General features: G+C 39.2%; 2 protein-coding genes across 3 annotated transcripts; one reads left to right on the top strand and one right to left on the bottom strand.

Annotated features, from left to right (window-relative positions):
- Positions 1-243: 243 nt before the first annotated feature.
- On the bottom strand, positions 244-13,114 carry DBT (dihydrolipoamide branched chain transacylase E2). Its single transcript, XM_054384419.1, has 11 exons — positions 13,064-13,114; positions 8,867-8,990; positions 8,627-8,702; positions 6,664-6,845; positions 6,187-6,314; positions 5,186-5,423; positions 3,683-3,849; positions 2,627-2,704; positions 1,553-1,744; positions 1,306-1,377; positions 244-411 (listed from the first exon to the last, which is right to left on the bottom strand). The coding sequence occupies exons 1-11, from the start codon at positions 13,112-13,114 to the stop codon at positions 244-246; spliced, it is 1,476 nt and encodes a 491-aa protein (XP_054240394.1).
- A 990-nt stretch (positions 13,115-14,104) lies between these two features.
- On the top strand, positions 14,105-23,002 carry RTCA (RNA 3'-terminal phosphate cyclase). Of its 2 annotated transcripts, XM_054384247.1 has the most exons (13): positions 14,105-14,149; positions 14,274-14,374; positions 15,098-15,109; positions 15,327-15,355; positions 15,861-16,008; positions 17,540-17,663; positions 18,222-18,280; positions 18,785-18,926; positions 20,068-20,192; positions 20,329-20,387; positions 21,007-21,101; positions 22,290-22,394; positions 22,733-23,002. In XM_054384247.1, the coding sequence occupies exons 1-13, from the start codon at positions 14,105-14,107 to the stop codon at positions 22,829-22,831; spliced, it is 1,143 nt and encodes a 380-aa protein (XP_054240222.1). In that variant the 3' UTR covers positions 22,832-23,002. The 2 variants fall into 2 exon arrangements, with proteins under 2 accessions (XP_054240222.1, XP_054240223.1); XM_054384248.1 differs by lacking the exons at positions 15,098-15,109; positions 15,327-15,355 and having other exon boundaries at positions 15,865-16,008.
- Positions 23,003-23,245: the final 243 nt, after the last annotated feature.

The following is a 23,245-nucleotide window of genomic DNA, read 5'->3' as shown; positions in this document are numbered from 1 at the left end:
AGACATTCCATCACCATACCCAGAAGTCTCTCCGTGACCTACTAAGCTTGACAGTCTGCTGTAGAAACTACAGCACTAATGAAAAGAAGTAACAACTAATTGATACCAACTGTTGAGAACTTTAACCACATAAAAGAATTATATAATGTGAGTAGCAAAGGGCGCATGCTAGCAGAGCCAGCTTTTGTAATTATTCAGTCTAATCCACAAAAAGGTTAAGGCATATTCCAGCCATGGTTTCCTTTATTTAAGGTCTAGCAGCATTGAGGCAGGGTTCTCCAAGTAAGATTTCCATAAGTTAGAAAACCGGGCCATTGTAGCTCCATCAATGATGCGGTGATCAGCTGACCAACTCACGTTCATTATCTGTGCTTTACATACTTCACCTTTTTCATTAAACCGAGGAAGAACCTAAAAATCAGAGGAACAGAAACAAAAGAATAGAAATATTAAATACTTCCCTACTTTTTCATTGTCAATTTGTTAATCTCTAAGTATTTTGCTGAATTACATAGACAGCAGTAGTGCCACTCAAACACATGGACATTCCCATCACTGTTTGTGCTGCAGTTTAGAATATATTACAAACCTACAGAGCAGGTTTCCATCATCATGGAACTACTGAAGTAGTGGAAACCTTTCTTGACTCAAAAGTTTCTTCCTGAATAATTTATTGCATTATTATTGAGCAAAGTGGTGGTTTCCTTAAAGCATCCCCCTAAACAAAGTCTTATAGGAAGAACATAGAAGAAGTTTTATAAATAAATACTAATTTCATTTCCAGCATTGATCTCAAATGTCTATGCTACAGAATAAAGCTTCAGAAAACATGAAACTGCCTTCACCATACGGAGTTCTGGATTATGAAACTGGACTTCATTTAATCAGAAAATTTTCTAGCCTTAAGTTTCCTCCTTGATGACAACAAAAATGCTACTGTCATGTTGCAAAACTTGTAAAAATATATTTATATTGTTTCTTAATAATTAGAAGGCTAAACAGAGATGGAGTGAAATTTAACAGGATTCTAGAAAACCAAACAAATCCAAATCTTGACATAAGAGACTTCTATTTAAACACTTGATGTTTCTGCACAATCATCTAAGAACAGCAGACAACTTTAATCATCTAAGAACAGCAGACAACTTTTCAATCACAAGCTATGCAGCTTCTTTAACATAAAGAGGAAAAGTTGATATGAGACAGACAAAACATAGGCATGCTCCATGTTTCATTTTCATTACAGATTACCTTAGTTAGCTAAGTACTCACAGTACTCACATCACTGAGATAAATTTAATATACCTGTATCTTTCCAAGTGCTCCAATGGCTACTTCAGGGGGTAGTATCACTGGTTTGGCATAAGTGCCACCAATCTAGAAAAAAAAAAGCTGAGGATATTAGTTAAAAATTTTTGTTTTGTTTTGTTTAAAAGCGGATTGCCTCTTGCATTAATTGCTACAAGTTTTGTTCACTGCACATCAAGCTTCACTACAGCATTCATTTCAGAAGCAATTTTCAGATGTAAGATCTCATTTTTCCTGTACTTACTGTGCCAATATTTGAAAGGGTGAATGTTCCCCCAGTGAGATCATTTGTTCCCAGTTGGCCTGCAGAGCCCAAGGACTGTAGACGATTTAATTCAGCAGCAATCTCAAACACACTACAGACTTGAACATTTTTCACATTTGGGACAATTAAACCTTGCTCTGTGTCCATAGCAACTCCAATGTTGTGCGAAGCCTGCAACAAATTTCATTAAGCAGGTATTAACACAATCAGTCAACATTAAATGCATTTTACACAAGAAACATTTAAACAATGTCTTATTTATTTATATTTTTAACTTAAGTGTTTTTTCATAGTAAGCAACTGTGTTATACAACTTTGAGGGGAGAAGGGGACATGAGTTTTTTTAGTATCAGTTTCCCACATCCTAGAATCAATTCTGCACTCAAAATATTTCACATGAGGATAATTATATGGGTAACAAAACATGACTAGCATATTTTGAAGAGAGCATTAACAGTTTAAATAAATAAACAAACAAAACAAAACAAAAACCCTGAGTTGCGTTTCATTTCCTAGAAGGAATACATAGAAACACATCTAAGAGATATTGATGCAACATCACAAAAGAAGTTTGTACTGCAAGGAACATGTACACATCACCTAAGAAAATAGACACTGGCTGCCCAGAAGTATCAGTCCAGCACCTTGTATGAAAATTAAATAAATCTGTATCAAAATTGAGTTTAAAATATTACTTCAATACATAAAGGGTTGAGCACTGGAACAGTAGAACCACTGTGCTATTACCAAAAAATACTGTATCAGATTTGAAACATCCTCATTTCAAATGTTTGGCCAAGCCTCAGGTGAAAAACAAGAAAACATGTTAGTAGGTATGTTTGAGGCAAGCCTGAACAACAAAATGACTCTCATTAAACAAACTAATCAAATAAGATCAATAATAAATGAAATCCAATCTTAGAATTTGGAAACAGAAATTATTGTCCAGCATGACACCATAATTTTGGTTCTTACAAAGAACATGTTTGAAAAGCCCATGTTAGCTGTTAGTTTAGGTTTTCTGTTCACAACTTTCATCAATAGTTTACAAACCTTGTATGTGACATTTTGACAGCTGTCATCCAAAGAAGCATTAAGAACAGGGTACTGCAACAATCCCAGAGAGGCCGCCTGTTAAATATGAAGAGAAAAAAAGGACAGGTTTCCATATTTTATCATTGGAGAGCTGGGTGGAGAAGAAGGAATGGTCAGAGACAATTTATATTAGTAACAATGCAAATTTGTCTTAAATTCTTCTGATCTTGTTTGTTGATATTCTGTCATTATTAACAGACAGAAAAAAAAAAAGACAACTTACAAAACCCAACTATACATCTGACAGACATATAAAACATTATAATCCCTCTCCCAACAGTAACAGGAGTTGAATCTCCATCTGCTATTTCTGTTCCACGATTCCAATCAAATATCCCAAGACAAAAGTTATGACATTGAGCAACAACATCATTCTCAGCTCTCTATTTAGATTACAACTATTTCAAGGCAGTAATATTAATTCTTCCTTAAGAAAGCAGAATGAGTGCTTACTTAGCACTGTGATTGAAACAGCATTACCAGAACTTTCAGACTAAGCTCTGCATTCAGTGTATTCAATGCATAGCTTAGGCAATGCATCAACCTTCACTGATGCCAGCCATTGGAAATAGCAACTAAATGAGTGCAAATGCTTGGTCTTCTGAACAAGAGACATGCTGATTGACCAAAGGGACCAACAAAAACATCATAACAATGATGACACATTTCACACCAGGTTCATTTTAACGGAGTTTAGAAAAAGTACTGAGAGTTTCCAAACTTTGTTTTGTGTAATTCAAACACCTCGTGAGCTTTACTCCCATAATGAATAAAGGTTTAGCTGCTCTAGCCTTCCTTATTAAATATATTTTATAATTTCCATGACTCTATTTAATCCTAACTACAATTCCAACAGTAAATTTGGAAGTGGTTCGATAAACGAGAAAAGGTGAGACTTTTTTTTGTGACTTATTCAGAAGATAGAGAGGTACACCAAACTTGAAACAATCACTGATTAGATTTGGGGAAAATCTGGGTTAAGTCCTCTATATAGCACTCTGCCTTATGTCTCACCTTTATGAAGAAAGGCATAAAGGAAAGCTTAATTCCACGGATTTGTGCTACAGGTTTCAGCTCTTCTCGCAGCTGAACAAGCTGAGTCAAATCAATCTCATCACAATAACCAAAGTGGGGTATCTTCAGGGCTGCACTCATAGTCTTTACCATTGCCTTGTGAAAACCTGTAAAATATTTTTGGACTTCTTAAACTAACAAAATGACCTTCTGGAAAAGTAAGGTGAAATTTCAGTTATTTGTTTCTATTAGATAAATTAGACAACTTAAAAAAAATTACTAACTACAACAACAAAAAAATAAGGGCAGAGTAAAGCTCACTTTAAGATCAACAGTTACTCAGTATGTGCAACTCAATTTTTGTGATCGCAGTATTTCAGCTTTTATTGCTGCACACCTCTCCCACCTATGTATGCATTTGAAATCATAATACAGTAATCTACACTGCTCTTTCCAGTCTCTCCAAACAAACATTACCTGAAAGACAAGGAAAAACCTTGTATCTTCCTCTTTTAATGTGGGGTTTCTTACCTTAGTCTTGCATGGTACTCCTCTGCAAATCAAGTGTGAATGCCAAAGCACATGGAAGTGATCCCAGTCAGAATTAAAGGGGCCCTACCTCCAAACAGGTGGAGGAGCGGGACAACTATAGATTTATTGCACTGTGTGGAACTGACAGCTTGGTAGGGTGAAGAAGTAGAACCCATCTGTATTTCTGGTGTGGCAGAGGGATCTCCACTCCTGCATGTGTTGGAAGCTGAGCATCAGAATGCAAGCCACAGTTTGTTTTCACTTGGAGGGATGGAAGAAATCACTGAACTCAACTGCCCCAGGAGTGGAAACACAGCCCCACCATTCAGACTGGTCATGGACTGATCCAGACTGTAATGGAAGAAAGTGGAGCTCCAGAGCATCTGCAGTGAGTAGTCTTCTGACTACTGCAAAGTGATCTCATGTTGAGTGAGAATGGACAGTGACTGACATATGATGTCTACTGTTTGATGTTGATCGCTGCTGGGAATGATACAGATGATATAGAATAAGGGGTGGAAAATGTCATGGACTGAGTTGAACCTGCTGCTGTCATCCATACCATGCTGCAGTCATGCCAGCTTCAAAAACAAAAGTGCTAACTGGAGCAAAATATTATAGGACTTGAAGTTCAGACTGCAACATGGGAGGCTTCCTGTTCTGGTTGCTGTTTCTGGGTTTCTACCAAACCCTTAAATTCACTGCATTTTGTCACTAACCACATGATTCATACTGTGACAAATTCCCACGTTTCAGAATTCCTACCTGTTTCATCATACATTTCAACAAGCATGAATTAAAAATGAGCAAGCACAGCTTGCAGCCCAACCCCATCCAACCAAAACATGAACATTGTTTCCTAAAATAATAACATGATGCAACATGCTCCCATCAACAGGAACCCAACTGTTGACTAAGTAACATTTACTGGTAGTCTATTGTGAACATTGTCTCAAGATTTTAATGATTTACCTGTTACAGGTTCAGTTTTGTCTTTTCCTGAAAACACAATGGGTCTGGAAACAGGCACAGGAATTTTACGTGCTTTGTCCTTTGGAGCAGCTGGAATAGATTTTGGCAAAGGTGGCACAATTTCAGCCTTTGGTGATGGAGGTAAAATAGCTCCTGTTTGTTTGGCCAAGTAATTGAGTATGTCTTCTTTAAGGATTCTGTTATCTTTCCCTGTTCCAACAACTTCACTCAATTTAATCTGAAAAGCACAAAACAAGCTATGATGCTTTTCTTTTACAGCAATATAAAAATGTCATAGCGTGAGCTATGGTTAAAAATTATTCCCATTACCTACCTAACATACCTACAGGGTTTTTTTCCCCTTTCTATGATTTATTAGGGTCTCAGCATTACTCAAATCACCCAGAAGGCCCACTTCATGTCTTACTCCATACTTTGAGGAAGAATTATGAATACTACTTAACTTGTAATCGCTTCACAGGATCAATAGTGAAATGTTAATTTCAGGAAAGCTCTTTGTCACTTAATTTTCTCTACTTACTGTTTTATTTTGCTCCTAAAAGTGTAAAAGCTTTCAAATAAAATCTAATATTCATAGATTCATGGCAAAGAAGACTTAAAAAAGCCCTTAATAGATCACCTAGCATATCCTCTGCTCTAATACAAATCTGAAAAATAGAACAAGGTAGCTAAAGCTGAGAAGCTCCCTCTTCCACAGTCTGTTCTGACACTTCATTATTTTCATTATAAAAAGATTTTCTTAATTTCCAGCCTAAGACATCCCAGCTGCATTTTAGTACTATCAATTCTTTTCCTATCCAACATAATCATCAGAAAGCACAGTCCTCTCTATCTTTACAACAGGCTTTACATATTTGAAATGTGTTTAAAAACAAGCAATTTCTCACTGCACTTTCCTCTAGATCAATGTTCTCCTATCCAATCAAACTGCTATATAAAAGATGGATACAATGCAGCAGGACCTGATTCAGCAAGCTTACATTGTTCTCCATGGCCAAACGACGAACTGCAGGGGTTGCTAACGTCTTGTGACCTTTTATCTCTTGGTGAGTGTGCTCTTCATGAGACATAGGAGGCGTTTCAACAACATCTTCTTCTGGGGCAGCACATGCAAGCAAAAAGAAAAATTTTAACTTACCATATTATAAGTATTTGCTAAATTCTGACCCAAACTAGTCTGCAATTCTGTGACAGCTGAAGTATTTAACATTTACTTTGAGCTACTGTGGATGGGAAGACAACATGTTAAAGGCTGCTGAAGCTAAATTTTAAATAAGAAATGTCTAATCCTTAAGATTTTAAAGCACTGGTTTTTCTACTTCATTCTATTGACTTTATAAAAGGAAAAAAAAAATATGGTTTAAGATTTTCAGGAGGAAAAAGCAAGCTCCTCTGTCACTGATGGTTTTTTATGACAACAAACCTAAAAAGCACAAGAGAAAAAAAACTTACAGTACCTTTTGAAGCATCAATTTCAATGTCCACTAATGGTTTTCCAACATAAGCAATATCATCTAAATTGTAATGGAGTTTTCTAATGATGCCATCATAACGACTAGTAATGGTAACAGAAGCTTTATCGCTTTGTACTTCACAGATGCTATCAAATTGAGACACACTGTCACCTTCTTTTATATACCTAAGAGAAAAGAAAAAGGCTGCTATAAAACACATGAAGTGTAAAAATCTGTGCTGTGTATTCTTTTGGTAAATTCAGCTATGTAAGTCCTAACAAGACGAAAATGTATTCCAGGTAAGAATTCTACATAATGGATACATTTGCTGAATACCTTTTGCCAAACTGTTCCACAACTGTTTCTTAAGTGAAATGACACAAAGGTTTAGAATATTATCCCACATATATTTTTACTATTACTTTGGTAAAGCTGAGTTTTTCTTGGCAGATTATAAATCATCTAAAAATAAGTCCATCTTAGTCTGACCCTAAGGAAGCTTAGTTTCAAATTGCCAGGATCAGTATATAGTCATGAAGTGGGTTGGTAACTGGATCAATAACAGGGTTCAGAGTTGTGACCAGTGACACCGAGTCCAGTTCACTGATGATACGAAATCTGGGGGGAGTGGCTGACACCCTGTCAGGCTGCACTGCCATCCAATGAGATCTGGACAGGCTGCAGAGCTGGGTGAAAGTGAACCTCATAAAGTCCAGTAAGGGCAAGTGCAGAGTCCTGCATCTGGGGAGGAACAGACTAGGGGTCATCCTGCTGGAAAGCGGCTACAAGGGCACATTGCTGTCCCATGGATAACTTGCTGTCCTTTAAGGCTCCAAGGAGCAATGTGCCCTCGTAGCCAAGGGGGCAAATGGCATCCTACAGTGCATTAAGAAAAGCATGTCCAGCAGGTCTAGGGAGGCTCTCCTCCCCCTCTACTCTGCCCTGCTGAGACCGCACCTGGAATACTGTGTCCAGTTTTGGGCTCCCCAGTTCAAGAGAGACAGGGATCTGCTGGAGAGAGTCCAAATTAGAGCTATGAGGATGACTGCAGGACTTGAACAGCTCTCCTATAGAGAAAGACTGAGAAAACTGGGGCTGTTTAGAAGGGCAATGAAGGTGCCAGTCTGTTTTTGGTGGCTCCCAGTGACAGGACAAGGGGCAACTGGTACAAGCTAGAACACAAGAGGTTCCACCTCAACATGAGGAGACATTCCTTTATGGTGAGGGTGGCAGAGCACTGGAAGAGGCTGCCCAAAGAGGTTGTGGAGTTTCCTTATCTAGAGGCTTCCGAAACCTGCCTGCATGCATTCCTGTGCAGCAAGCCCTGGATGATCCTGCTTTGACAGGGGGACTGGACTCGACGGTCTCTAGAGGTCCCTTCCAATCCCCAACACTCTCTGATTGTGTGATCAGTTTCAGAAAAGAAACTGGGAGTGGGAAATACTTTCTTCTATGCAAAGAGAGGTATTTTCACCTATTTGTAAAAAGAGCAAGTCTGTACAAAGAACAGTGCTGCACTCCCTCATTGTACACTTTGATTTTGCCTAAACCATTCATCACTGCCTTTTTATAAACTATTTAATGTCCAAATCTTTTACTGAAGACAATAGAGAAAGGGTAAAGGATAAAACTATGTGGATTCTCCAGACTAGTCTTTAATTTCCAAAGTTTAACCGAAGTAAGTTTAATATAAAGACAAATTTCCTTCTAAAAGCCATTAATCACTGAAGGAAAACCTTCATACAGGTGGTTAGACCAACCCATTCCTTCCTTCTTTTCCACTCTCAAATAGACCGGAGTGCAAGTAAACAAAACGTAAAGCTGAGTATATACAAGGTTTTCAACTGACAAAAACGAAGCTTGGAAAACTTAAGTTGTAACCCAGAAAACATAACATCAGACAAATAACCAATAATACAGCTGCTGAACTGCTTGCTTAGTGTATTTCTAAGGAAGTAGAGCTTACCATTCTTTCACAGTCACCTCCGTAATCCCTTCTCCAATGTCAGAAAGCTTGAACTGAACAATTTGGCCACATGAAACTTGAAACAGACAAGGAAATGCAGCATATTTAATATTAAGTGTAAGACATCAGACAGTAAAATCTAAATGCATCAAAAGCAGTCTAGATACCAATCATATACAAAGGGCTAAAATAACACTCATAACACAGCAAAATAAAATAATTTATTAAGAAAAATATTACCAGCAGATGTTCTGAACAATCGCTGTTGATGACTAAACTTGAGGGCAGCTTTGTCAAACAGGCACACATATTTTGATTTTATTAAGCCAATGCTGCTGCACGATCTAACACGGTGAATGCAAACCTGGGGGAGAAAAGTCTCAAGTGTTAATACAATGGACTGAGGAATGTAGAGCTCGTTTAATATTCCTGATGCAACAGTAATACTAAAATAGTTTAATTATAGTTCATGTAAGAGCAGTTCTGAGGGAAACACAATTATACTGACTACATACCAAACATACAATCACCATTAAATTAGCATAAACTGTGCCAGGTGTTTAACTTCTGTCACTAACATGACACTTGGGAGATCAATCACAATAATAAAACCAATTAACAAAAATCATGACGAGATCTGGTAAGAGATTCATACTTGCAGTTTTTTCTGTAAGCAATTAATCACAACACGCACATAAAAAGCATACATAATACCAACATCAGCCATCTGAAATATTCCTATCCAGAATAGATGCTGGAAGGGTCCCCTAGACTACAGGAAAAAAAACAGTATATTTTTCTTTATCAGTTCTTCTTGCAGTAAAACTTGATCAGAAGTACTAATTGGAAAAGAAATTCACACCAGAGGGCACAGACAGTTGCCATTTTATTTCTGTTAATATAAGATGCAATCGTCTTCAGGTAAATATCATTTCACATCAACTTTAATGACAATTTTTAAGAACTAGGTGTGAGATGGTTTTCTTTCATGGTTACAATTATATTTATCCAGAAATCAACTTAAAGGGTCAAGAAAATTTTCTGAAAGGTTCTTCAGACAAAACTTTGTGCTGTAAAGCATCATGTAATCAGTCATGATTTTGGTCAAAAGCAAAGCCAATAGCAATAAAGAGGCATTTTATCATTAATCTCAACAGAAGTTAGTTCAGACTCTTTCTTATTTAGTTAGATTTCTTAAATCTAATGTAATTCTGATGTTTGTTGTCTTAAGAGTGCTGTAAAACTAATAAAAATAATTTCTCTGTAGATACTCAATTTAGAGATATGAAAAAAACATTCGGGTGCTACAATGTACCTCAAGTAGCTCAAAACTGTAAAATTTAGAAATTATCTTCTTAGAGGAGCCAGAAAACAGCACACCTGCATGGGAAAGTTAATTTTAACTTTTTTTTTAAAAAGTCCTTTCAGCAATTACAAAATCTATCACGCTTTCTGATTGAGCTCCCCACACCCCATGCCCCCCCCTCTGCTCAAGTAAGTGATTTTGCATTGCACTTTAAAAAAGTAGATCATTCAGAAAACTGTACAATTCTGAAATGACAACGTACATATTTTGTCTATATTATTTAATTTAGCATTGAAAATTATATTTAATATAATTTTCTTTTAGTAACAAATATTTATATAATACAAAATTGGTATATAATGCAAGTCCTCAGAAACCTGTTTTCTCCTATTTAAAACTCTACTTTTCTTCCTGCTTGAGTCCATGGTTGCAGGTTTGTTTGTCCAACAAGATCTTTTTGTCCCAAACTTACAACAAAACTCTTTTCTCTTTATATGACCTTACACAGAAAACAGTCAATATTTACCTACAAAGATGATCACAGGAAGCACATCAAAGCTCTGAACTATTTCTAACTGTGAAGTTTCGTAATGCTTTCCATGTGTTTTTAACACTTGGTAGTATGTGTAGTGAATAGTAATGTTACTACCAAAAAGAAAACAAACTGGTTTTGTTACAGAAGAGTTTCAATGCTTTTTCAAATTATATTTGCATTTTTTAAAACTTGAGTTTTTCTGATTAGCAGTTTTGCACATTCTTTACTAAAATCTTGGGTGTGCCAGTATGTTAAAGCAATAATATAATATCAAATATGTGCACAGAACAGGGGGAAAATTAAAATCCATGAAATAACAGGGGCTGTGCTTATTAATTTCAGTAACACTATTTTGACCATGCAATCGCTGTAATACTATTTGCTGTGTAATCCTGAATAAGGGGATGGCAAAAGCATATAAAGATAAAATTAGTTCTAATAGCCATAGCATACCCATCCACATACCTCAATGTCTGAAAAAATACAGTGATAAGAACACCAACAAGCACAGTACTAGCAGCTATGTTTCTGTCAGCACTATCATGCTATATGACAATTTAAAGGCAATAGCGGCACAGTAAGGTATCACATTTCCTGTGCAAGTCTTCTGAGTGCAGAGTTACTGTGGTGAGAAGAAGGTGAGGACCGAGTCCAGTCTCTCACTGATGGTAAGGATGAGACAGCCACTGACACCTTGTTGACTAAGACTTGTATGAACCAAGACAGCGTGGGAGCTCTATGATATTTGAGGAGAAATGGCTTCTTTTCAAGGAAACAACCAGAACCGAAAACATGGGCAATGCCAACTGTGCCTTTCTGAATCACCACTGATCCAGAAATTCTACTGCTGGCTTTAGAATGTTTTTATGCAGCCTGCAGGCAATGAACTACCTGATGAAGTAACGCTGAATTTCAAAGTCAAATCGCACAGTTTGTGCTCAGAGGCAATGACTTCCCATTCAAGGATACTCCTCCGTAGAACTCTTTTGACTTGCTGTCGCACTGAGTCATTTTAATGAACTTACTTCGGGGTTGTTTTGAGTAGACATCCTGTATCTCCAATTATATCATTGTCTATATACTAAACCAATGTCCTTTGTAACAAGTTCCAGTCAGACGTGATTCCTCACCTAAATAATTGGCATTGTGTCCTAGTGTCTAGGTAACAGTTATTTTCCTACTACTTAATGCAAAGCCCCTTGGGCTCATTTGTTGTCTTCTTCACAACTTAGAGCCTCCACAGACAAACACTTCATCCTTCCCCCTATTGCTAGCCAAAATGCTTGCAAAAGCACTGAGCTATTCAAATACGACCCATTAATATATATAATAACCAAGTTATTTCTTGGATCTTATCACTGTTTCAAAGTAGATCATCACATGAATTAGTACACCTAGCAAAATTCAAAATGTGTTTGCAGGAAACACACACTGTAAGTAGCCAATTCTATACTTCAGTATGCACATAGATAAGGTGAGCATTACTTTATCAGAACCTCCCTCTGGATTCCCAACTAGATGATTTATTTACAAAGAAAACTGGAGGAAAAAAAGACTGCTATTTTCAATAATCTTAATTAGCAAAATTACTTATATGTAGCTTAAAATTAGATAATGACAAAATACTGCTGAAGAAATTCCTCACTACTATGCTTTCAAAATACAGCATGAATAATTGGGGGGGGGGATAATATAAAGCAGAATTAATCTTTAATTTTGTTCTCACTTGAATTATCTTACAAAAAGATACTTCTTTTTCTGACATTCCACAAAACAGAAGTGATATAGTTGGAAACCAACACTCTTCACTACAGCAGGAAGACTATAATACAATAACGCAGAAAAAAGTACATTCACTTCTTTAAGGATGTTATCTCAACTACTTAAGTAACAACTACCAAGGCTCCTGGGATTTAAAGAAAAACGTTTTCCCTTTTTGTCCCTGTGCAAACAAGATACGGTGCGTGTGCGGAGGAGCGGCGATGGCAGCATAACGCTTACCAGTGCAATGCATCAGATGACGAAGAAGGATGCCAGTAGCTTATTACAGGACACGCACGTTTCTTTCACATGAAATATGGGCAACAGGGAAGGCATTCAGGGAGCAGCAGCGTGGGGAGGAAGAAGCCTGTTCTGGGGGTCCCTGGGGATCGAGGGTATTCTGACCCCAAGGCGCAGCAGGCAGGCTCTGCCGGCACCGCAGCACCACGGGGTGTGCGAGGCTGGCATCGTCGGCAGATTGGCTGCGAGGAACAGTCACCCGTGCCGCCGCACCGTGGGATAGCGGCGGGGCGGGCTGGGGGGCTGCCTGCCCTCAGGCGCAACTGTAGTGGCCGGGCAGGCTACGGGGGAGGCGGGAAGGGTAGCTCGGACACTGCCCACCCGCAGGCACGGGGGAGGCGGCGGCCGGGAAGGCGGCAAGTCCGCGAGCGTCTCCTATCGTTTCGGGGTCTGCGGCGCGGTTCTCGCCCACTCCCGACTGAAGGGAAGCAACAGGGCTTCAGGATGCTGACGCCGCCGAGACGCCGCGCGCTGTCCATCCCCTCACCGGCATGCCGGGAGCGCCACCACCCGCAGGATCCCCTGCTCCCCTTACCAAGCGTCCCGTGGCTCGGCAGCAGCTCCTCAGAGCGGTCACGGTCGCCATCTTACTCCGGGAAGAGGCAGCCCCCACGCCCCACACACCTCCCACCGATCAGCCAACCGGACTGCAGCCACGCCGACCGCAGCCAACCAGGCAGCGGGCATGGGCCAGGGGAGGGCGGCGGCGGAGGGGGCCGGAGTAGCCGGCTGGTCCCGACCGCCCTCCGGGGCGCGCTGGGAGCGCCTCAGAGCCGTCATACGCCCAGGAGAAGTAACGGGAAAACGAGCGCCTTACGGGGGTTCCTGTAGCAAAGCCGTTGGCTATGGTGAAGGGAGTGCAGCTTCCCTTGGCCGAAGTGGTGGAAAGGGCCCGACCTTTCCTCGTGCACCGGTAATAAAGTTCCAAGTGGGACTGCCAGACTAGCAGGCGTACATCTCTCCAAACTTCTTGTAGCGATCTCGCTTGTGGAGAAAACTATGCGCTTGTAACCGTGACGGCAGAAGTCCAGCTTCCAGCCTTCAACAGCGGCACACGGCGCCGTGGAGCAGAGCTGTGCCCGCGGAGCTGCGTCCCAGACGCCGCTTGGCCACGGCCTCCAAGGTGCCGCGTCGGTCACCGCTCCGGCCTAGCGTGGTCCTTGGCCGTAGACTCAGGACAGGGGAAAGACATTGCCTTCTGGACGCTGTGCTCTGCTCTGTGCCGGGACATGGTTCTTAAAGAGGGGAGAAGGAAGCTCTCACTTCGCGCTGCAGGGCTGCTCGGGCGCTGGGACCCAGCGGCTGCCTCACGCCACGGAGCCGCCCCCGCCAACCCCCGGCGGGTGGGCACCGAGGTGGCTCCGCCCTGCGCCTGCTCCAACACCGCTGCCCGGCTCTGGGACCGACAGGTTGGGGCGCAGCCGCTACTGGAGCGCATTTAGTGCGCGCTTTCGTCACCAAGCGTTCGTGAGCACGGGGGCTGCTTCGCCGAGGGCTCGCCGTCGGCAGGGCCCCGCTGGGATTCCATCGGCGCGGCAGGGGCCTCTGCGAGAGACAGCTCCGCTCACCGCCAGTTATGGACGGGAAGAGGGTGGAGATAGACGGCGGGATCATGGAGGGGGTGAGCTCCAGCAGCTGTCTGGCCTCACCTTACCTCTCCCTGGGCAGCGGTGACGGGCGGGCAGGTAGTGGCCGACTGGGTGGGAAGTGCCGTAGTGCCTGACGAGCGGCCTTTCTCCGTGCAGGGTGGGCAGATTTTGAGAGTGTCCACGGCCCTGAGCTGTCTGCTGGGCCTGCCGCTGACGGTGCGCCGGATCCGCGCCGGAAGAAGCCAGCCCGGCCTCAGGTAAGGGGCCATCCCTCCTCCTCACGTCGTCTTTTCGTCCGCGGGGCTGGCCCGGGCGTGGTGGTCCGGGGCAGCGTTCAGCGGGGTCCCGTTACGGCGTGTGTGAGGCCAGAGCTGTATCTTTAGCTTGCTTTTGGCTGAAATACTTCCAAGAACAAGTCTCAAATATTTCTGTTGCTGTACGAGGGCATTTAAATCAGAAAGTCCTGTCTGTGGCTCGCTTATGTGGAAAGAATTGCATAGCAGCTGAAGAGACCTTTTAGATCATAGAGCCCAACCGTTAACGCTTCCAAGTCCATCACTAAACCATGTCTTTAAGCACCATGTCGACACACCTTTTAAATACTTTTGGGGATGATGACTCAATCATTTCTCTGGGCAGCCTGTTCCAGTGCTTTACAATCCTTTTGCTGAGGAATGATTTCCTCATACCCAATCTAAACCTACCCTGGCAAAACTTGAGACTATTTCATCATCCTATTATTCACTACATGTGAGACAAGACCAACACCCACCTCAATACAACCTTCTTTTTGTAGAGAGCAATAAGGTTTACACTGAACCTCCTTTTCTCCAAACTGAAGAACCCTAGTTCCATCTGCCACTCCTCATAAGACTGTTCACCAGCTTTGTTGATCTTTGGACAGCACCTCCATGTCTTTCTTGTAGCTAGGGGCCCACAACTGAACACAATATTTGAGGTACAGCCTACCCAGTGCAAAGTACAGGGGGACAGTCACTTTGCTAGTCCTGCTGGCCATGCTATTTTTGATACAAAATATATGGAAAGATTGAGCACAGAGCATTGAGGGTATGAACTGGGTGCCTCACAGTCTCCTGATGAGAGGATTGGACCCCTTCACCTGTTCCCCTCAGTGCTGTTCCTCCCTGTTGAGGGAAAGTGAGGGCGCTGCCCTGGTTACCATCTCTTAGGCACCACAGAGTTACAGAGCTTCTCAAAAGTATTCTTAAAGGTGCTAAGCAGACTGCACCATATGAAACATGAAAATTGAGGTCAGCAAAACATGGCTTATTGAGCACATAGTACTAAGAATAGTTAATTTATGTCCTATTTAAATTACTCAAATGGAACAAAGAACAGCAGGACGGATACATAGCAAATCTGCTAGATCTTTTGTGGCTTTGGCAACCAGTTACTGGCTTGGCTGCAGTATTGCTATCTTTAATCTATTGCATTTTTGTCCCAAGCATTTGTCACATTAGCACGAGCGACTGCTCCTTCATCTCATGTCCGTCTCTACCCATTCTAATAGAAAACACACCAGAATCCTGCAGCTTCCAGAACAGCCTGAATGCTGCTCCTTTGCCTCCTGTGGACTCAGAAGTACTTTAGGAGTTCGACTGAATTTCTGATCCATGTTTGATCTGAAATTTGCAGTGGTAGTATTTGTTAGTTGGTGTTTAGTAGTTCTTTTAATGTAACATGAGCATGCAGTCTCGTTACATGTATCTTTACTTTCCTATCCAAGGCCTCAGCATCTGTCTGGATTGGAGATCATTCGAGATCTATGTGAGGGTAAGCTGGAAGGTGGAGAAATTGGCTCAACAGAAATAATCTTCACTCCTGGGAAGATCAAAGGTGGAACCCACATAGCAGATACAAAAACAGCAGGGTATGTCTTTGTATGTGGATAATGACTGACCTGTAACTCCACTTAACTGATTTTGGTAACTTTGAAATTATCAAAAATGAGCAGAGGGGAAAAAATAACATTAATACATGGGTGAGGAGCCAAAATCTTTGCTGCCTGATCCAGATATATGTGACCAGAGAACCTTTAGTGTAGGCATGATATGTATGAATAAAATGCATGCAAATTAAAAATTATTATTGCTATGTAAGTTGAATCCTTGGTTAATATTAAGCAAAATCCAGCTGCCTGTGTATTTAAACTTTATCTGTTATTCTCTCACATCAGTACAGTACATATCAGGTCATATGCATCAAATTAGGTAACTCTCAAATCTGTGAGATCTGAAATAATCCTTATCATATAATAAAGTAAATTTTGAGATTTTACTTACACATGTAATGATACTATATGGGATACTATTCTTGGAACTGGGAACATGCTATCCATGGTTATATGTGCACATCTTTCTCCTAGCCTGTGTTTCTGTGTTGGGTCCTTTGTTCTTGGGATCTGTTGCAAAACCAAGTAAATGGGTTTAGTTATGGAAGACTGGAGTAAGCAGTTGATTGGAATCTAAGTCAGGTTAGGCAGAAGTTACAGTTTACTTTACATTAAGAGAAATATTTTTCTGAGCCCAAAACAGTGTAAACAGCCAAGCGAATGCCTTTCAGTTAACACGGAAAGGTTTAAGTAAGCAGTGATGCAGCAGAATAAGTAATTAAACGCAAGCAAAAAGCAACAAATATAAACAAATGAAAAAAAAAAAAGAGAAACAGTATGGTTCACAAACATTTGGAAGTTATTTAAGAAAACAAAACCATGTTTTCTCCAGTTCAATGGTGACTACTGTTTCCACAATTCAAAATGTTTGAAACCCCTATGAGAGAACCATTTTCTTTTGCCGAACAAACTTACTTTTGCAAAATTTATCTTGGAAGCTGCTTAGTATCTGTGAAATAGGGAAAGAATCTGTATCTAAAAGCATACTTCCCATGTCCCTAAATTTTCTTCTTTGGCATGCTGACCAGCTTCTAAGAAACTTTGTAGTTTTCTAAATATTTTGTTATCAAGTAAGTGTTAAAATTACTACCTAAGCCTTTTCTGGGTTTATCATTTGCTAGCTAAACCTACAATTTTCACAATCCTATCACTACACTAAGTAAGCTACACTACTTTTATTTCAAACAAGTATATTAAAGATACAAGTTTATTAAAGATACAAGTATCAAGAAACATAAACTTTCCTACTTGGACTTGCTAAGGACATGAAGCTTTAAATTAATATTTTTTAGGACTAGTATGTTTATAGATAATGTCCAAAATCAAATAGTTATGAAATAGTTATGTAAATGTTCTGGAAAGCCATTTGTCTTTGATGTGTAGTGATTCTATGGAATTATACAGATTATGACTACATGACATGGCAGGGGGGTTGGAACTAGATGATCCTCGAGGTGCCTTCCAACCCTGACAATTCTGTGACATTTGGGTATTTTATAATTGCTTTCAGGAGTGTGTGTCTACTGATGCAGGTAGCAATGCCCTGTGTGCTGTTTGCTGCTTCCCCATCAGAACTTCATTTAAAAGGTGGGACTAATGCTGAGATGGCTCCTCAGATAGACTACACAGTCATGGTAGGGAAAAACTTCTTTGGCTTGGTGCATCTTTTATGTGTATATATACAATGTAACTGCAATACTTCTGTTGCTCTTCCTGCAAGTTTATTTGAAATTATGGAATCAGGCATGGGAATGTAACACTGTAAGTGTACTGTATGTAGAGAGCAACCAGTGTTTTATGGATTTCCCTGAAACAGCAACTTGTCTTTTTGCTTTTAATTTTTGAAGAAAACATCACTTAAAAGATACTGTTTACTCTGGAAGTGCTATGATTTGCTAAAGAATTTTTCTCTCGCATTCCATAAGAAGATCCTTTTGCACTATGTGTCATTCAGAAGAAATATGAAATAAGCTATTTGGATGAGACTGGCTGTCTTTTTTGTTTTGTTTTTAATGCAACAAATTTATGTGTTGAATTTTTTTTAAGACTATAAAATAGTAATTGTATATAAAATAGACTATATAAATATTTTTATAAATATATATAACTAAAATATAAAAGACTATATAAAATAGAAATTGCAAATGCAAAATAGACTCACTCTGTGATTTTTATATATGCTTGTTTTTCAGGTTTTCAAGCCAATAGTTGAAAAGTTCAATTTCACGTTTAATTGTGACATAAAAAAGAGGTGAGTTGTGGAGATGTGACAAAGAGATCTCACTGAACCACTGTGTGGTCACAGAAGTACTCACATGAGGTGCCCTCAATCAAGCTGAGGGATGAATTTATAATACATGAACTAATCTGCATTAGCTATCCCTGTCTTCTGTCACTGCATGATGAATGTGATATGGCTCGCTCTTGATTTTATTTTCCATTGGTGAGTCTTCAGCTGCTGTGAAGGGGCTACCTTTAGGGGAAGCACATGCTAATCAAGTAGTACATTACCGAGCTTTTTCTGACGTGCCAAGTTATGCTTGTGTTAGGTTGTTGTTAAAACGTGCATTGTGAGGTAATACTGTTGGAGAACTTAATTCTCTTATAAAATTTTCAAAGGCACACATCAATAAAATTCATCTGTACAGTTACAGAGACTTTAAAATGTGTGATGAAATACATGAAGAGCCTTCTGCCTCTTTTCTTGGTTTCCTTGTGATCTTTGCATTTCTATCTGATTACTGTTTCTAAACAGGGGCTACTACCCTCAGGGAGGTGGCGAAGTTGTAGTCCAGATGTCACCAGTCAAAGAGTTGAGCCCAATAAACTTAACAGAACGTGGCACAGTGACAAAGATATATGGAAGAGCATTTGTTGCTGGAGCGTTGCCTATAAAAGTAAGTGCTTTGGTAGTATCCAGCTTCATAAATCTATACAAAATTGCATGTAATCTGCTTAACCTGCCTCTGCTGTTCCTGTGTTCTGCAGTCTTTCACTTTATTAAATGGTTTTGATTATTCAGGCTGTAGAATAGAATTTTGGACATTTTTAAAATGCATAGCAACATGGTAGCAGATAAACCAGGAAATGAGAATGGTATCCTCAATATCCTTCATATGACTGTTCAAAAGTCTTTAGCACATATTGAGAGGTATCTTGTCTATGATTTACATATCATTCATATTTACATGGATTATTTTAAATCTGGAATCATCTCCTTCATAGATGCATGGAGTCAACTATGGTGTCCTGTATAGGCAGAGGTTAGACTACATCAATTTCTTTTCAAACATTGCTAAGGGTATGAGACCAAGTTTCAGGTACCAAAGGTAAAACAGGGAGAGATTTCCTTTGTACTCCCTTCTATTTATTATTCCTATTCTGTCTGTATTTACAGAGAATGAGTGGTGGGATCTCCTTAAGGCTCCCTCTCTCACACAGGCTAGGAATTAGTAGAAGAAGGAAGAAGGAAAAGGAGAAACTAACTTAGTTTTTGAAGATCTGTGGCCTGCTGGGTTTGGTCCTAAAATCTCCAAACCTATGAATAGTGGCTGTGATTGGGTCACAAGGATGAGATAAGCTTCATCTGCTGCTACCTGCATGATTTAAAACTGTTATTTTTTATTATATCTTACAGAATATATCCTGTACATAATAATTGTATGTTTTGTAGTTTTGTTTGGGTTGGTTTGTTTCTTTTTTTAGAATCTAATGTCTTGAGATAATCAAGATTAAAATGAAGTCATTCTCCCTATGCATGGAAAAATGTTCTTGAATTTCTAGTGATAGTTAAGCTTCTAGATATATCACTGTAACTGTCCTTCTTTAAGCATTTTATGTTACCATAATTTTGTAGAAAAATCCTACAAGACATGATGTTTAGTGCTTACTTGTAGGGTTTTTACAACAATCCTTTGTTTTCTAGTTAATAAAGTAGACCCTTTAATCAGAAAATCATGGTAATAATTAGACTTATGAGGATAAAGTATTACTATAGTTACGTAATTGAATCAATGTTTTTACCTCCTATCCTGTCAGCTGGCAAAAGACATGTCAGCAGCAGCAGTGAGATGCATCAGAAAAGAAATCAGAGATCTTTACATTAACATTCAGGCCGTTCGAGAACCTGATGATCAAGCTGTTGGGACTGGAAGTGGAATAATGTAAGATGAACCCAAACTTTATATTTCTACCTGTAACTTTGCTGGTCGATTAGCTGTATATTGATTATGTATGTGCTAAATGAAGTGTGATGTATGTGATTTTGTGCCTAATACTGATTTTGGTTTTTCTGCTTAGCGTTGTTGCAGAGACTTCAACAGGTTGTTTGCTAGCTGGGTCATCACTTGGCAAGAGAGGTAAGAGGTCCATGAAGTACACTTCTTTCAGATTTAACTTGATGTGCTATGAAAAAATAAGAACCTGAAGAATAATCTGTCCAAAGATGTGATGCTTTGAGTGTTGCATTTTTAAATGCATGTTGTTCATTAATAAAGGACAGTGGAAACGAGAAGATTTTAAGATAATAATCTTACACTTTGTACTAAGATGCTTCTGTATAGTGACAAAAATTACAAAATTATTAAAATTGCTTTTTATCAGGGTGGGTTGTTAAGCATCATTGAGCAGGAAATGCTTCTGGACTTTAAGAACATACAGTGTTTGGTTTTTGTTCAACTGTGAATCTAGATGTGTGTTGAGATTAAAAGGAGCAGAAGTGACTTGTTTAAAATGGTTTGAATGAAATATTTCTCTGACTAAGTTGGGCTACTTTATTTCCACTGCTTAGGAAGTATGAATTATATGTCATGTTAAGATGGAAGGGTTTTTTAAAGTGGATATTTGAGGCAAGAACATGGAAATAAGGTTTTAAAAGTTGATAGTTTCTTGATTTTTTTTTTTTTTTTTCCCCTTCTGTATTTTTAAAATGTTAAATAATAATTGGTTGCATTCTAATGTCCTGAATTTCTCTATTAGGAAAGAATCCTGACAAAGTTGGCATTGAAGCAGCTGAGATACTGCTTAAAAATCTTAAACATGGTGGAACTGTGGATGATTCTCTGCAAGACCAAGTAAGGCTCCTGTATGTGTTTCCATGAAGTTGAAGTGGCAAGAATATGCGTGTATATATTACTTGTAAAGAATATAAATCTAAACAGAGAAAGAATGAGATGTAGAATGTATCTCTATAGGTGGGCATGGCTTTACGTAATCATTTTATAATTAGAAGTTTTAGGAGGTTTCCAGGTGTGGTCACAGCATCAGTAGGATTAGAAATTACATGGAGTTCTTAGGAACTACAGATGCCTCTGGCTTTGCAGTAACACCATTACATTTTCTCTCCCTGTAAATTTTAGTAGGTATGGAAGAAAGGTAGGAATTTGCTTCTATTTGGTACTCCATGTAGTGGAATACAAATAGCTCCCTGGTTGCATATTAAGAATGATACCAAGTGAAGCTATTAGAGAACAGAATATCTAGGAGGTGCTCCTGTTTGTCTTGTTCACCCACTAGAGAATGAAGACCCCTATGATATAATAAGGTAGTGATCTTATTTTCAGTAATGCAGCCTCATAAGAATCTTAGGCTGTTCTAGACGGGATGATGTTAACTCTTACCTGTAAAACACCTGCCCACACATTACTGTTATGTAGGATAATAGGAAGTGTTTAGATCTTGGACCCATTCTACTTTTTCCAAAGTATGCACAGTGAAATCAGTGAAACATGCCACAGCTAGATTCAGTGTATATGGGAACTGCTCAGAGTTATGCTTACAGAGTACTTGTGGTGGTGAAGTTTGTAATTGAGATCAGTTTTTTTTAAATATCTGTCTGGGGAATATGTGATCGGTGTAAGAATGAAAAAAACTTTCTAAGTTTTTTGTTTCCATAAAGATAATTTACCAATCTGGAGTACTTCAGGATGTGAGAGAGTGAAGTTAAAAGTAGTAAAGTAGTAAGTAATAGGAATTCAGTGACAAACTCCACTGGACAAGTAGCAGCCCTTCTGCAACAGGCATTTAGAGTAGTCACTTCAAAGCATCTTGAGCCTTGCAGCATTCTTAACATTCAGCATCATGAAGTTTTATGAAACTTGACAAACGACACTTTTACATCTGCAGACATTTTGTATGACTTTCCTTTTTTTTGTTGTTGGTTTTTTTGGTAGTGGTGGTGGTTTGGTTTGGTTTCGTTTTTTTGTTATCAGCTTCTTAGGATCTGAAGAGTTACTTAATAATTACCTTTCCTTCCCTTTCAGCTGATTATTTTTATGGCGCTAGCGAAGGGAGTCTCTAGAGTGAAAAGTGGACCAATTACACTTCATACTCAAACAGCTATACACTTTGCAGAGCAGCTAACAAAGGTGAGTACAAAAGTTCAAGAAATTGATTGTCATCTAGTAACTAGGTAGTGTAGAGTTGAGCAGGCATTGTGAACTGAATTTGATCACGGAGGGCAAACACTGAGAAAATAATTGCTACAATATTTATGTAGTTTACCTGTAGAAAGTGAACATACTTTAGAGTTAAATGCCTTTAGAATGGTCAGATACTTTCACCACCTTTAATTAAACATTTAATGAAATCAAAGTTGTAATATAAACAAACACATGGCAATATGATTATTGAGCATCAGATACTGAATATTTAAACTTAGGTATGTTATAACTTCATCAGTTATGTATTCCTAATCCTGTTTTAGGCCAAATTTACTGTGACAAAGTCAGAAGAAGATGATCCCAGTAAAGATACCTACATCATTGAGTGCCAAGGAATGGGGATGACAAACTCAAACTTATAGGGTAAAAAGAAAAAGAGAAGCAGCAAGATGACAAAAGTAAAACTCAACATACCTCAGTGATGCATTGCACTACATTTCGATACACATGTGAACAGGAGGAGCCTTCTGTCGCATCTGAGTGATTTAACTCCAAGCACGATGTCGAGTTTTTCCTTCATGTGCTAAGAATGGAAAAATATTTGGAAAATGGAAATGTCTTTTTTTTTTTTTAAATTATTTTTTACCATGAGCAGCAAAATCAGGGCAGGACCAGCAGATAGAATATGTTGTATGTATTTGAGAGCTTCAGTTTAGTAGAAGTTCAGACTCACCAAAGTAGAAAATAACCATTTAAGTTTTGAAAGAACACTGATGCATTCTTTTCCCTTTGGAAAAAAATAAGTTCTATTGTTAGGCAACCTTTATATTATGAGG

Source organism: Indicator indicator, chromosome 10 (assembly GCF_027791375.1).
Source record: "Indicator indicator isolate 239-I01 chromosome 10, UM_Iind_1.1, whole genome shotgun sequence".
Taxonomy (NCBI): Eukaryota; Metazoa; Chordata; class Aves; order Piciformes; family Indicatoridae; genus Indicator; species Indicator indicator.
This window is presented reverse-complemented; position numbering and strand designations above follow the sequence as displayed.